Source organism: Silurus aristotelis (assembly GCF_946808225.1).
Source record: "Silurus aristotelis genome assembly, chromosome: 15".
NCBI lineage: Eukaryota > Metazoa > Chordata > Actinopteri > Siluriformes > Siluridae > Silurus > Silurus aristotelis.
Genome location: NC_139588.1, coordinates 6,517,552 through 6,533,762, shown reverse-complemented (window position 1 = coordinate 6,533,762; position 16,211 = coordinate 6,517,552). Strand labels below are relative to the sequence as shown.

Here is a 16,211-nt window from a genome sequence, read left to right as displayed (position 1 = left end):
AGGCACATTTTGTTGAGTTAAAAAGTAATAGCTTTTTAATCGACATAATATTTATAATGTTAATGAAAGCTGTAGTTGGGTGGCAGAGAAATAACAACTCCTTTTAAGCTTTATAAAAATGTTGCTCTTTTATGGTGTGTGTTGGACCCCTAGTGGGGAAAGCAGAATATACTTTTAAGGCGTGTTTTATATCTATATTCTATCTATCATTGAATTATAGTGAAATGTTTTAGTTTGTCTGTTTTATATCAAGGAAATGTTAAGCAAGAAAAAGTTCAATTCACTCAGGTTCAATTTATTAATTTATTGTATTTTTAAAATGATTTAATAACAGTATAAAACACAATGATTAAAATAGAAGGGAAAAAAAGTTGAGCACCTCAATGAGCACCCTGATGATGACATCAGTAAACATTTCACAACCACAACCCATTTGGATCAGTGTGACTGGTGAAGTGGTTCTGATGAGTAAACTTGAACACTTTAGCACCCGTGACATTGTGGCATTGCCATCTTATCGGTCTAATACAAGCGTAAAGTGGCAAAAGCATGCAGAAAATACATTCATTTAAAAAAAAAAAAAAAGGGTTAATTAATGCAGTTAATGATTATCAATCATAGTAGTATGGTCTATTATTTAGAACGGTTATTATTAAGACATATTATTTATTATTTATTATTAATTATTTAGACTTTAATAAAAAAGTAAATGTCCACATAATTAAAAGAAATTACGATTAGGCTTTTTGATTTGGAAAATTCAAACACAAATAATAAAACAATAATTATGCCTCAGCATGCTACTGTGCAGGAGTAAAGACAGCTACAATACAGAAAATCCATCCTGCTGATAAAAACACCATATTGTCTAAATTATGAAAACAATCAACACACAAAATCACATTTAATATATAGGACAGACTGAAACCATAGCACATTTAAAACGTTTGTGATTACTGGTGCCAGATAAAACAGCGTAGCAAACATCTTTTCCCCCTCATAAGAACAAAGATTTGTATTTTTGCTGTTACAAATTTGTTTTAAGATTGTTACTTTGCTAATTGTTTCGCAGTACATTGTGTAGACTGGCAATGATCCTGATTTATTAAAGCCTGTTCCATTTCATGTCCCAACAGGAAAAAACAAACAAAAGGAAAAAATCAATAATGATGATGGTATTTGTGTGATGAGTGGCATAAACGCGTGAAATTTATAGTCGACTGGTTGAGAGACGTCCAGGAGACGGGCTTCTACTACGACTTGACATCTTGAAGAGAGAGAGAGAGAGAGAGAGAGAGAGAGGGGGATATTACACATCAGTAATGTGTTTGAGAAATATATATATATATATATATATATATATATATATATATATATATATATATATATATATATATATATATATATATATTCAAAATCTCTGCTTAAACTAATTTTCCCTGATGTTAATTACATTATATGGCTAAATGTTTTGGGACGCCTGTCATATGTGGTTCTTTCCCAAACTATTTATTCATTTAATTCAACTAATTTTTATTTGTTTAGCATTTTTAACAATAGACATAGTTTCAAAGCAGCTTTACAGAGATAACGCTACGAGATAATTTACGCTTAAATGCAAACTGTGGTCCTCACATTCTAGTAGACCTTTGTGTCAGGATCTTCCAGGCACATGGCGTGCACTTCCGGGTAGGCGGCCATCTTGTCGTTTTTTTCCCGCGCCTCTCGGTATTCAATGACACCAGAGACTTTAGCGTGGCGCTAGATTATTTTACCGGCTCCATAGCCCCTCAGATGATTCTTGCTACTCTGTCTGGATACCTGTACCTGTACCTGTACTCGTTACTGCTCTGGCTCCTGCTCCTGTTCCTGACCCCTGTTCGGCCTGTTTTGGTTTTGACCTCTGGACTGGTATTTGTTTTGTGTTTTGCTCTGCCCTGTTTTTCTCAGTTTGCTACTTTATTTAATTTTTGGACTGTTTTGGTTTTTGGTTTTGGTTCTCTCCCTGCATTGCCCTGTTCGCCTGTGTTATGACCCTGCACTGTTTTTTGGACTTTGTTTTTGCCTTTGGCCTATTGCTCTGATACTTTTCTTATTAAAGCCTGTTTTCACCTAACTCCTGTTCGCATCCTGCATTTGGGTCCTCACTCACCTAGTCACCCGCAAGAGATGATTTCTGACAGAGCTCCCGAGAATTCACTGACAGAAAAATCTGCCATTTTCATATTATTTACAGTCATAAATTATTTTCAATGTCCTTGAGTTGCTCAGCAAATTGGATCTTCAGGCTACTGATCCTCCAGCTGCAAAGGGCGATCTACATTTGAATAGAGGTAGAATGCCATGAAGCAGGACGTCTTTGGATGTTGTAGCATTACATTTTCTCTTTATGTCAAATAGAAGACCCAAACCTGTTCCCGCATAACAATACCAATGTGCACAAAATGAAGATATGCATTCATTGAGTGGGAGATGAAGATCTTGAGTGGCTTGCTATAGAATTCACAATCCTACTAAACACCTTTGGGATGAATGTGAACACTGGCTGCACTCCAGGCCTTCTCACCTCACTAGTACCTGATTTTACCAACACACTTGTGTCTGAATGAGTACAACGAGTACATGGCTCCATCCTCAGCATTCTCCTACCGATATACCCCATGTCCCTCCTCTGCACATGTCCAAACCATCTCAATCTCGCCTTCCTCACCATGTCTCCAAAACGTCCTACATGAACTGTCCCTCTAATAAACTCATTTCTAATAATGTCCATCGCCATCAATCCCAACCAAAACTTCAACATCTTCAGCTCTGCTACCTCCAGCTCCACCTCCAGTCTTTTAGTCAAAGCTATTATAACAACTAATATAGATTAAATGTGGAATGGAATGTTCAAAAATCACATACCAATCCTATCTTATGTGCCATTTGCTATATAGTGTATGTCATTACTGCCACCTAAGTCCCATTCCCACCATGTGTATTAAAGCTGCACCATTCCTTCCAAATATCCATGCTTGGTGTGTAATGGTGCTGGACCAGTCATTTTTATGTCTCCAATAAGTTCCCCAGTCTTTCCAGCTTTTATCAATTATCATATTAACTTACAAATGTGCGGTTGGGGCTTCCAGAGCGAGAGCGGACCGGACTGCAGCTGCGGCTTCGGCTCCTCCACTAACATACACAATGCACAAAAAAACATTGCTATTACACAACTAACACACACAGTGAGAAAACTGTTACTCTGCCAATTACTGATGAACACAGACAAATAAGAACATATCCTGCAAAGAAAAAAACTAATATTAACACATTTACACACCTATATTGCACATACACCATGTGACAGTGTGTGTTTTGTAAATAGAGAGGGGATTCTTGGAGAATGGAGTGGGGGATGTAATGCATAGACATCCCTTCATGATGTTCTGCAAAATCTGAATGTTTATGTGTGAGTATATGTGTGTATATATAGATGTATATACCAGTGCCCCTCTCCTGGTGACAGCCTCTCCTTTCACTATGATCGTATCTCCCTCCATTAGTGCAGGCCACACGTGATACGCCACCAGTGGTGCAGTGAACTCTGAATCGTAACTACGCCTGTACCTGAATGGGGGGAAAAAAATTAATTTGGATTTTAGGACTACTCACCCCTACTCTCCTCTACTTACCCCTACTCACCCTACACACCCTTACTCTCCTCTATTTACCACTACTCTTCCCTATTCACCCCTGTTCTCCCCTACTCACCCATACCTTTTCCTACTTACCCATACTCGCCCTACACACGCCTACTCTTCTCTATGTATTCCTACTCACCCCTACTCTCCTTTACTTGCTCCACTCTCCCAAAGTCTGTTCTTTTTACTCCTGCTCTCCCCTCTTTGCCCCACTCTCCTCTACTCTCCCCTACTCTCTCCTACTTTTCCTTACTCCCCCAACAAAACAAGCCAACTACACATACTGGTCAGAAAAATTATCCCAATTCACGTTTGTCATGAACACGTTGAGAGGTAGTACATCAAATGCAACATAAGATGACACAAAGAACATTGTAAAATGTTAAATTGTTGCTCTAACATCTTCACAAGTATGCTGACTTTGTTGTTCAAGATGCATCATTTGTGACAAGGTAGTGCAAGAAAAAAATGCCAAACATTTGATATCCACTCACTTGATGTCATTATAGAGTTCTCCATCAGAGCTAAAGGCAAGGTCGAGGGGTGGATCCAGTGTCTGCATGTCAAAACCAATTCGACACATCTCTCGGATGAAACTACTGATGAGAATGAAGTCCACTTCAGGAGGGAAGGATATACGTGGGTTCACATTCATTGCATTGATCACATCCTAAAATAGGACAAAAAACATGGTGACAGTTTAATTTTTACTGACATCTGCGCTGGAGTGGTAATATAATTATGAAAATTAAAAAATTTTTGGAAGAATGCATGAAAGGTAATTGATAATAAAGGTCGACTTTTGCTGTTTAAATGGCTGGAACTATCGGCTATGGGCAAAAATCCATAACGGGTTGTGTTATAAAATATATATATATGAATCATATATTTTTATTTATTTTATTTAGCACATTGATTCAGTAGTGTTTTTTTATTTTTTTTAATCAGTGGACCTTTAAACCCAGCCATTAGGGTTGCACAAGCCAGTGCACTCTTAGTGCCAGTCCCAAGCCCGGATAAATAGGGGTGGAGTTGTGTTAGGAAGGGCATCCAGCTTAAAACATGTGGCAAAAAAAATGTGCAGATCACAAATCAGACTTTCATACCGGCTGGGTCGAGGCCTGTGTTACCAACGACCACCACAGGTATTGTTAGCCAACAGGGAACTGGTGGAAATTAGGATACTGTTGGCCAAAGGAAAGAGAGGTGGAAGACGTCTACAGAGAAAGCAGGGAAAGGAGAAGTGCAGAAGAGTGGAGGTTAGGGTGGGTACATTGTGTGTTCAGGAGACCAAGTGGAAAGGGAGTAAGGACAGAAACATTGAAGGTGGGTCTAAACTGTTCTTTCATGGTGTAGATGGAAAAAAAAATGGTGTAGGGGTGATCTTGAAGAATGGCACTAGTGAATTCATATTTTAAGAAGAATGAGGAGCATCGGGTGACGTGTAAGAGTGGAGGAAGGTGCACACAGGTGGACTATGTTCTATGTAGGAGATGCAACCTGAAGGAGATTGGAGACTGTAAGGTGTTTGCAGGGGACAGTGTAGCTAGACAGCTTCGGATGGTGGTCTGAAGGATGGCGTTAGAGTTGAAGAAGAAGTGGAGGAGAGTAAAGAATGAAAAAACAATAAGATGGTGTAAACTAAATGAGAAAGACTGTAGTGTGAGATTTAGGGAAGATGTCAGACAGGGGCTTGGTGGTGCTGAAGAGGTGCTGGATGATTGGGCAACTACTGCAAAAGTGATAAGGGAGACAGCTAGAAAGGTACTTGGTGTGACTTCTGGAAATAGAAAAGAAGACAAAGAGACATGGTGGTGGAATGAGAAAGTGCAGGAGAGCATAGGAAGAAAGGGGTTGGCAAAACCGAATTGGGATCGACAAAATGATGAGAAAAGTATATGGAGATGCGGCAGCAGGTAAAAAGTGGGATGTGGCTAAATCAAAGAAAAAAGGCATAAGAGGACCTGTAGGAGAAGTTGGGCACTAAGGAAGGAGCCAGCAAAGCCTTCTCTGCTGGCCTAAACACTATCAGAAGCACTAACCTATATTTACTACCTAAATTCTAATATTTGTTGCATGAAATTGTATTAATGTATTCACAACAGTCTATTCTCTTCATTTTGTAGTGTTTCTCTTGGCTGCAGTGCTTCTAGTACATGTATGTGGATGTTAGATTTTTTGTCCAATCAGATTTCAGCTCTATGTGCTGCCATGTCAATCTAATCTGCCCAGGGCCTTCAAAGTCAGTAGTGCTGGCCTTTTTTACCTTAGTCTCTTAATAAAATAGCTCTGTTTCTTTAACCAATCATATTTCAAAATAGCCTCACAACCTCACAGCTGGCTGGCGCGAAATAGCTTCACCATTTTTCCGTCCTCTGATTGGTTGGTCAGAGGGAAACTGTTACAGCCAAGTTTGACTAGCAAAACATGTTTGTAGCATGCTGCACACATTAATACATCTGCGTTACACTTTTTTTATTACAGCCTCTGAGGAGCGGTGCAGATTATGAGTCTGCATCTCTGGTGAGTAGGTTGTATTTTATTAAAATGTTTATGTTTTTGTCATGTTATTACTTTAGTAAAAATGGTATTCAGCTTTTATATGCGAAATGCCTCTTTCTCTGTAATGCCATGCGTTGTTATATTAAGTTTTTGTATTGTATTGATGGTTTCTATAATTGCGACGTTATAGTGGTGGTATTAAGAGGTGGATTAAATAGGGTAAGTCCCCACTGAAGGCCCAGATACCAAATGCACGGCCCACCACTGAGTGGAAGAAAGGCTGATAAAGAGCACCACAGGCGCATTATTTGTTTTGAGAATGTTGATAAAGAAGTATAGAGAAGGTCAGAAGAAGTTACATTGTGTGTTGGTGGATTTAGAGAAAGCATATGACGGGGTGCCGAGAGAGGAATTGTGGTATTGTATGAGGAAGTCAGGTGTGTCAAAGAGGTATGTGATGGTGGTGCAGGACATGTATGAGGACAGTGTGACAGCAGTGAAGTGTGCAGTAGAAATGACAGCATGGTTCAAGGTGGAGGGGGGACTGCATCAAGGATCGGCTCTAAGCCCTTTCTTGTTTGCAGTGGTGATGGACAGATTGACGGACGAGGTCAGACAGGAGTCTCCATGGACTATGATGTTTGCGGATGATAATGTGATTTGAGGTAAGAGTAGAGAGCAGGTGGAGAAGAGCCTGGAGAGGTGAAGGTACAAGCTGGAGAGGACAGGGAATGAAAGTCAGTAGGAGTAAGACAGAGTATATGTGTGTTAATTAGAGGGAGGGCAGTGGAGTGGTGCGGTTGCAGGAAAAAAGAGGTGGCGAAGTTGGAGGAGTTTAGGTACCTGGGGTCAACAGTGCAAAGTAATGGAGAGTGTTAGAGAATTGAAGAAAAGAGTGCAGGCAGGGTGGGGTGGGTGAATAAAAGTGGCAGGAGTGATTTGTGATGGAAGGGTAACTTCAAGAGTGAAAGGGAAAGTTTATAGGACTGTAGTGAGACAGCGGCGTTGAGTAAAAGACAGGAGGTGGAGCTGGAGGTAGCAGAGCTGAAGATGCTGAGATTTTCATTGGGATTAACGAGGATGGACAGAATTAGAAATCCGTTTATTAGAGGGACAGCGCATGTAGGATGTTTTGAGGACAAAGTGAGAAAGGCCGATTGAGATGGTTTGGACATGTGTAGAGGAGGGACATGGGGTATATCGGTAGGAGAATGCTGAGGATGGAGCCACCAGGAAGAAAAAAAAGAGGAAGGCCAAGGAGAAGGTTTATGGATGTGGTGAGGGAAGACATGCAGGTAGTTGGGTTGAAAAAGGCAGATGTAGAGGACAGTAGTATGGAGACAGATGATCTGCTGTGACGACTCCTAACGGGAGCAGCCGTTGACAACTATACTCTATATTGCATTTTAAAACAATAGAGTGATGTGTTCAATACACCTAAATAGAAGATTGTCAAGATACCGTTCCTAATCCAGTCAGATGTAAATACAGGCTTAGCTACTGTATTTACGAGTGGTGTTCAAGTCAAACCGGGACTTTTACTTTTGCATGGACAGTTGTAAAGCAGGCTGTCTTGGGATTGTTCAGGCCTACTGACAAATCTTTCAATACAGAATATTTGCAGACATTTGTTGAACACTGGGATAAGTGTATAAATGTAGCAGGGGAGTATGTTAAAAAATAAATGCAGTTTCCACTCCACTTGAAATTTCTCTCAAATGCCCCTTGTATATTTAAAGTTGAATTCTTAAGATTAGAGCCCTAACAAGTAAATAGATACTTTGTTTAATTGAATTGCTTTCTTTTCACTTTTTGAGCCCCCCATTCCCATTCCTATTCTCATCCATGTTTCCAAAGTTTCACGCTGAAGCCCTGTGTTGGTCTATAACTGGTTGGCTGGCAGCAAGTCAACACAAACATTCTGGAAAACAGAATTCCAAACAGGTTTTCTCAACCTCTTGTGCCTAGGCCATACATAAACATTTTTTTTTACGTTCAATGTTTCTTCCGATTTATTTAGTAAGTTAACCATTTTAAAAATCAACTATTGCACCTTTAAATATTTGTTTAGGGGGGTAAGTTGTCCTGTTTTTACCATTGTAGTGTTACTTTGTTGTGGTTACATGTGTAGCATGTGAAATACAGCTCTGTTTTTGCAGCCTTATCAGAGCAATTTAATCGACATTAGGTCTCCAAAAAAGGGAGATGTTTTGGTACTTTCCTTTGTAATTAAAAGGCAATTAGTGTATAAAGTATAAATATAATACTGTGCTATATTGTATGTGCAAAAAAAATAAAATAAACAATGTAAAGGACATACACTAACACTTGTCTGCACATCATAAAGGTCAAGGTTTCTGACGATGTAGTCCACTACGGCATCCTCCAGGCTCTCAGGACCCACGTGAGAAGGAGACAGAGTTTTCCTCACACGCATCTTAAACTGACGATAGGCCAATTTAGCTGCCTGAAATGATTCCTGTTGGTTCAACAGTAAGATTAATTATCATATATTCTTCATGCATCATGTTGTGACATATGCTAGCAAAATAATTGTACTGACATGATCGCATCTTGATTTGATCTGTTAATATATTGTAACAATTACAGTTCATAACTGAGGTTATTATACACCGATCAGGCATAACATTATGACATTATAACATTATGAGTGTTGAAGTGAATAACACTGATTATCTCTTCATCATGGCACCTGCTAGTGGGTGGGATTTATTATGCAGTACGTGAACATTTTGTCCTCAAAGTTGACGTGTTAGAAGCAGGAAAAATTGGCAATCGTTAGGATTTGAGTGAGTTTGACATGGATAAATTGTGATGTCTAGACGACTGGGTCAGTGCATCTCCAAAATGGCAGCTCTTGTGGGATGTTCACGGTCTGCAGCATTTGGAATCTATCAAATGTGGTCCAAGGAAGGAACAGTGGTGAACCAGCAACAGGGTCATGGCATAATGCACATCTGGTTTAACAGATCCAATTCAACAAACGAGCTCCTGTAGCAGCAGCAACTGTTTTAGCAGCAAAAAAGGGACCAGCGCGATATTAGGCAGGTGGTCATATTGTTATGCCTGATCGGGGGCCATAAAGTTATGCCTGGTCGGTGTAAATAAACCTGAATAGCAGTTAAAATATAAGCAAAAGTCTGGCATAGTTAAAAACAGTAAAGCAGTAACTGTTGCTGTGTACCACAGCAGCAATGAAGATGATCCTTTGCACTGTCTCCAAGTCGTCGATGTAATGGCGGAGAAGACTCTGAGCTTCCAGGCGCTCGATGGCGTACAGGTCAGAGAAACGAGACACAAGCCGGGCATGACGAGATGAGCTGGTGAGTTGAGCACGTGTAGGAGACTCACTTCTTACAGGACTGCAGTTCCGACTCAGCCGAGATACAGGACTGGGAGAACGACTCCTCACAAGCCTGAGACATGCAGGAAGTTAATGATCCTGTACTAAATAGAAAAATGGCAGTCTAATCTGGGACTATGAGTAGAGCATATTAGATTTTGATTTAGAATGTGTGTGTGTGTGTGTGTGTGTGTGTGTGTGTGTGTGTGTGTGTGTGTGTGTGTGTGTGTGTTCTTACTAGGAAAATACGATCATATATCCCCAATCTTATCGTCCCTACTTGGCTTCCTATTAAGTTTCGAATAGACTACAAACTACTGCTACTCACTTATAAAGCACTAAATGGTTTGGCTCCCATGTATCTATCCAGTCTTTTAACACGCTACAATCCGTCACGCTCCCTGAGATCTCAAAACTCTGGGCTTCTAGTAGTTCCTAGAATAGCAAAGTCCACTAAAGGCGGTAGAGCATTTTCACATTTAGCTCCTAAACTCTGGAATAGTCTTCCTGACAGTGTTCGGGGTTCAGATACACTCTCCCAGTTTAAGTGTAGATTAAAAACATATCTTTTTAGCAAAGCCTACACATAACACACATCACATCATAACCTTGTGCTCCAGAATATATGATTACATGCACATTATCAACTTGTGCTGTTAATATCATGAACAGCAGCTACGCTAATTCCTCTCCACTGCTTCTCTTTCTCTCCCCATCCCGAGGCATCCTGAGGTTTGGCCAGCTCCAGTCACGTCCCACCTCGTGAAGATTATGGACCTATGGATGATCATGGAGAAGTAGATGCCGAGTGTTTAAAGGCCCTGGCATGGAGAAGCTGATGCTGGATCTATGATGATCACAAATTGTTCTGTATTGTTGAAAGATTTATGACCAAACTCTTGATGTCACCCATATGAGGATGGGTTCCCCTTTGAGTCTGGTTCCTCTCAAGGTTTCTTCCTCATATCATCTAAGGGAGTTTTTCCTTGCCACTGTCGCCACGGCTGCTCATCAGGGACAAACGCACACCATTCACCTTCACTGTTGTTTTCTGTAAAGCTGCTTTGAGACAATGTCTGTTGTGAAAAGCGCTATACAAATAAACTTGACTTGACTTGACTTGTGTGAGAGAGAGAAAGAGAGAGAATATGTGTGTGTGTGTGTGTGTGTGTGTGTGTGTGTGTGTGTGTGTGTGTGTGTGTGTGTGTATGTGTGTGTGTGTGTGTGAGGGAGTGTGTGTCTTACCTTTCTTGTAGCCTGGATTTTTCAGTAGTAAGAAATGTGACCTCATCTCTCAGTAATCTGACCTGCCTCTCATTGTCCTCCAGCACCTCCAACTTCTTCTTATAGAGGTCCACCTGATCATAGGCAGTCCGCAACCTGCACCAACAAACAACAAGCTCCAATAATGAAAATCCTAGTATCAAAGTGTTCACACCACTTTTTACAAAATGAGAGCACAACTGGATACATATTTATTTATTTATTTATTTATTTTTTTTTTTATTTATTATTTTAGGGGTGTAAGGTTACATATATTTGTACCGAAACTTTCTGATACAGGGTTTTTGGTTCGATTTACACATCCTTTTTACCTGTGGAGCATAGTTACAATCTGAGTTTCATCAGGAACGTATTAAGTGGCGGAGCACAAGTTTGTTTAGTCTCCGCCCTGCATTTTGAATGCATTTCTTTATTATTATTATTATTAGACTTGAAAACATGCACAACAATGCCAGGGATATAAAAAAGAAACTGGACTTAGCGCAGTGTCACTGTGGCTACTCACTCCATACCAGACATAAGATGGATTTTTTAGCGTTTTATGTCCAGCTTCAAGAATTTCCATCAAAAGGAGAAAATCCTGACAATTACGCATATCGTTTTAGTGAAGGAACATTTATTAAAGTATGCTAACATCAGTAGAACAGTTAAGTAGATCTATTTAATTACATTTTTCTATTTATTTAATTTAATCAATGTCATTTGTGCCAATTTAATTGATTACTCAATTTAATGAATATAATAAAAAAAAGTGTATTGCATTATTTTGATTTATTCTAATATTATTTTATATATTATTTTACGAAGCAGTCATTTTATTTAAAATTGTTTTAAAATCAGGAATAGTAAGATTAACTGATTTGCATTATTGCATCAACATAAAAGCTAACAATGTTATGCATCAATATAAAGTTACAAGTTAGCTTTTGTATCGTGATACATCGTTTTTAACATATTTGCATCAGTAAAAAAAAAAGATATATTTATATATAATAATTAGTAGATGTGCTATACTTTTATTATTAAGAAAGTCACCAATATTTTGTGACTGATATTTTTTTACATGTAGATTGATCTCAGCACCACTGCTGCTACGTGAACATGGCGTATCACAACACTACGGAGACCGAGGCGTGTCCTGAGATTCACATAGAATACAGATTAACATGGCAGAGGTAGAGCTGTAACTTCCTGGAGACAGAACAGGAAAAGAACGTCTGGTTTTATTTATTTATTTTTTTTGCACTATAATGGAATGTTTGAGAAATGGCCATATGCTAGAAGTCAGAACGTTGAATAGTGTCAGAATGATTTGTTGTCTGTCTAAACTAAAGAAATAAAAATATTGAAATAAAGAAACTGAAGAAATTAAACTATCTGTACCATGTTAAATTGCAGAGCATCATATATTTTTTTTGTTCATTGCATTGTATTGCATTGATTCGCATTTTGTTGAATCAAATTAAAATCGAATCACACTGCATCATAATAGGAGTGAATCGTATCGCATTGTATATAAATAATATATAAAATAGCAAGCATAGAAGAAAACAGAAATGCTGCAATCATAATAAACTGGCTTTTGAGTTAATACAACAAATACATAATTGATAAGAAAATGTATTGTCTTCTCTTTCTACTTTTGTGTCTTATGTAACTCACTCTGCTTTCAGGTGCAGTATTTCATCTTCTGTGGCCAGTAGGGTGGTCGCTGATCTGTTTTTGGTGGAATCCAGTTCAATCTTTGCATCAGTAAGTCTGAGGACACATCAAATCCAAGCTTATATTTGCTATTTCCTAATGTTAAGTATTAATCTATGAATTAAGCATAACTGAAATTCTGTTTTGGGTAAATGACAAAGTCTTCTGGGTGGAGATGATACCGACTGCTGTTTGACAGAGCCCAGCTCTATACGTGTAGAGCAGAGCTGGTCCTCAATTTTTTGCATGTCACTCTCATGAGACAATGACATCTCACGGATCCTTCGCTCCTTCTCCACATTGTTCTATTCAACACACACATGCTCAAACTCAGACTATTACACCAATACAGGGCAGAATCCATGACACAATTGGATCGAAATTACTCGGAATACTGAAGCACAAGGTTAGAACGTACCTGAATAAGATTGAGACTGGTGTCTGAAGAGACAGAGACACTTGCCATGGTGAAGCACGTACCAAGCCATGGCAGCAAGCGAGATTTGATCGTGTCTACTCCCGCGTAGTGACCGCCTGGGACCCACAGCAAAAAATATATACATAAAATAAACAAATCAAATAAAACAGAAATGCTCCTGCAGTTTATTACTACAGTCAAGTCAATGTTGTAAGGGAAATATAGATTTATAAATGACTTGTAGTGTCTGAAGTATTTGTACCTTCTTGTGCAGTAAGGTTTAGTATAGTAAACAGTTGCCCCTGGATAGTTGAGGTGAGCTCCACTAGCTCACAGCATCGGTTGAGGTTCTGGTCACACGAGATCACCTGTGGGAACAGCTCAACGTTATCCAGAGCTGATTGGAGAAATGTCTGACAATAGTCAAGTAAATCAGGTAGTTAATAGCGGGGGATAAGCAGTAACACGTTCATCTGCTACTGCATGTAAGCAAGTGTCACCCAGATATTAGTCATAATGGTCTTACATTCTCTTTAATGTAGCAAACAGTTACAACAAAGGTTTTTTATGCCTGCCATGCTAACAATCAACAGAAAAAAGCATGTTTGTATGATTAGCTACTGGCTGAGGTCAGTAAGCTGTCAGACTATACTAAATGGACTTAAGAATGATGACTCCTGACCCGGACACCTACAGTATATAAACATCCCATTGCATAAGAGCATGAAATCCTAGTGATCACTCAGTGCCCCAAATGTGTTCAATTGGTTTGACTTTGTTTCTGTGCAGGACACACAAATTCCTCTGCTCCAAAAGCAAAACATAGAACACAATCATTTAGTGTTTAAAGTTTAGGGGAAGGTGTAATGTTACACAGATGTAATGGTCAGGCATCTAGACACCTACGGTTATATTGTTTATCTGTTTATCTATGCCAGCTGGTCAAATGTTTCTCAGCTTTCTTATTACTTGATTAAATTGCCCAACAGGTTTATTAAACGTATTGACTTGTGTAGGATTAGCAGTGGTAATTTATTTCTACCAGCACTTCCACGAGGTTGTTCCAAAAGTATTTGAGAGTATATAATTAAAGCTAAAGTGTGTGTTTTATAAATAAATAAAAAATAAGGTATGCTTTTAATCAGAATGGTCATAGTGGTGCATGAAAAATCATGACGCTTTACTATCTGCAGACAAACTGCTGCTTATAATTTTGTTTAACCCTGTTAGAGATTTCAGTATCCTTAGATAGAAAATATGAGAGGTGTGTAGACACAACAGGCTGTGAGGACTTTACAACTCCAGACTCATTCACTGCTGAGTCTAAAACATGGAGGTTGGCTTTATTGAAACCCTGGATGGTTGTGTGGTTGCCCTGGCTACCCTGTCCATAGCAACCTAACTTTGACAATAAATCCAAACATTGCATTGAAATAAAGTTTGTTGGTTTTTGTCTGGTTGGAACTTTTGGTGTAGTTATATCTTAATAACCTGTTATTAAAGTCACTAAATGCAGCAACTAAAAGTAGGTTAAACATTCTGTCAATCCAACACAATCATGTGTATCATATCAAATTATATTGTAATCACATGCACATTTTAAGACTTACCACTTAATCTACATTGTGAATGAACCATAATATGGTGTGAATGAATTAAGGGCAGGAACTTACATGATAGTCTTTATACCAGGTTTCTAGTTTTTGCTGCAGGATGTTGTAGGATGAAGTATTCACCAGCCTCCTCAACGTGTCTGCCATATTACAGTGTGTCTAACTCGGCTTTAATCTAGTTATAGACCTCAGGATGTCCCACAGCAAAGCAGTGCACTTCTTAAGCCAGCACGAGTCAGCTGCCCTCCTGTTCAGCCTTTACAAACACACACAGACACACACACACACACACACACACACACACACAATCCTGCACATGCTAGGGACACTCTTTAGTTGTAGCAACAGTGTTAATGGTCCCACCCCCAGACTCGGAGTGCTCAAAGTTCTCCACTACCTGAGAAGTCTTGTAAAGAAGACACTGTTATTGCAGAGTGGTGTTAGATGTCGGAGTCTGTTTACATGTGTGGTGGTGTGATCTTAAGTGTAGTTTCTTGTTTAAAATGCAAAAAAATGCCTTGTGTGTATAACTTTTTCAATTATACAAACGTTCCTGTACAACCTATTATTAACCTTATATTTAGTTGTGGAAGGGTAGGCATATTTGGACAGATTTGGAATTTCCAGTTTGTCTAAGCTTTCTGTTATAAAAATAAAATCAGCACGATGTTTCTGAAATGGTCAAATTAAATAAAAATTTTTTTACCCTATTCGGTTAATTACAGGTTTTAAATATGATTAATTTATACCACATTTACAAATCTTATGCTTCATATGTTATCAAATCTCGATAGCAGGACACAAAATAAGGATATGTTGAGTTTTATTTTTTCCAACATTAACTAATTGACAAAATATGTTCAAATCAGTTAAATAACATTTCTTTAATAGCCGTGAATTACAGCTCTTTGGGATACCACAAAAACGGTGATGCATCTCAGACAGAATTTGAATCTGACACCCCAGGCAGTATAATATGCACCCATATTTTTAAAAGGATTTGAATGTGGCAAGAATAATGAATGAATTAATTAATAAATTAATTAATTAATTAATTAATAGAACAAATTGAAATCTGATACTGTGTTCTCTTATATGATATATAATGCAAAATGTAATAACACCTTTTTGTACCCCCTATGATCAAAAGTATGTGTAATCATTATATCAATATATGATTATATCAGTATATATCTGTGTGTGGAACAGCCCATTTTCACTATGGTTGTTTTAATAAGCACAGTTCTTCTTGGAAGGCTAGATTTTGGAATGTGGCAGTGTTGATTTGAACATTCTTGACAGGTGAGGAGGCCTGGCACGTATTCAGAGGTCAGTTCATTTCTAAGGTGTTCATTAGGGTTGAGGTGAAGGGTTTGGGCAGGACACTCTGTCAGGACACTGAAAAAACACAAATCTCCACGGTCACACTATAAATCTAGAGCAGTAGAGCAAAACCAAATTATAAAGGAGGCCAGAATGAAATATTGTTTCTAAGTAGAGGGCCAAACGCTCTCAACATTTTATGTACAACAAGACAAAAGTTACATGTGAAAATTAAACATTAACTAAAAGCAGTACATTCTGCTCTTACACACATTTGCTCTAGCAGGATGCTTGGCATCATATATCTTGGTTGTCAGTTCATT

The 16,211-nt window shown here is 38.6% G+C and overlaps 1 protein-coding gene across 1 annotated transcript; it reads right to left on the bottom strand.

Annotated features, from left to right (window-relative positions):
• Positions 1–293: 293 nt before the first annotated feature.
• spata18 (spermatogenesis associated 18) lies at positions 294–14,883 on the bottom strand. The gene is made up of 12 exons (XM_083563075.1): positions 14,626–14,883; positions 13,215–13,320; positions 12,953–13,068; positions 12,721–12,839; positions 12,496–12,591; positions 10,795–10,929; positions 9,391–9,622; positions 8,506–8,664; positions 4,178–4,353; positions 3,486–3,609; positions 3,109–3,174; positions 294–1,267 (listed from the first exon to the last, which is right to left on the bottom strand). The coding sequence occupies exons 1-12, from the start codon at positions 14,710–14,712 to the stop codon at positions 1,211–1,213; spliced, it is 1,473 nt and encodes a 490-aa protein (XP_083419201.1). The 5' UTR covers positions 14,713–14,883; the 3' UTR covers positions 294–1,210.
• Between the last annotated feature and the right edge of the window lie 1,328 nt (positions 14,884–16,211).

Coding starts and splice junctions, on each gene's coding strand:
- spata18 (XM_083563075.1), bottom strand. CDS start 14,712: ATGGCAGACACGTTGAGGAGGCTGGTGAATACTTCATCCTACAACATC. Junction 12,592..12,720: donor CTGGGCTCTGTCAAACAGCA/GTCGGTATCATC, acceptor ATGTGTCCTCAG/ACTTACTGATGCAAAGATTG. Junction 4,354..8,505: donor ATGTGCAGACAAGTGTTAGT/GTATGTCCTTTA, acceptor GTCCTATTTTAG/GATGTGATCAATGCAATGAA.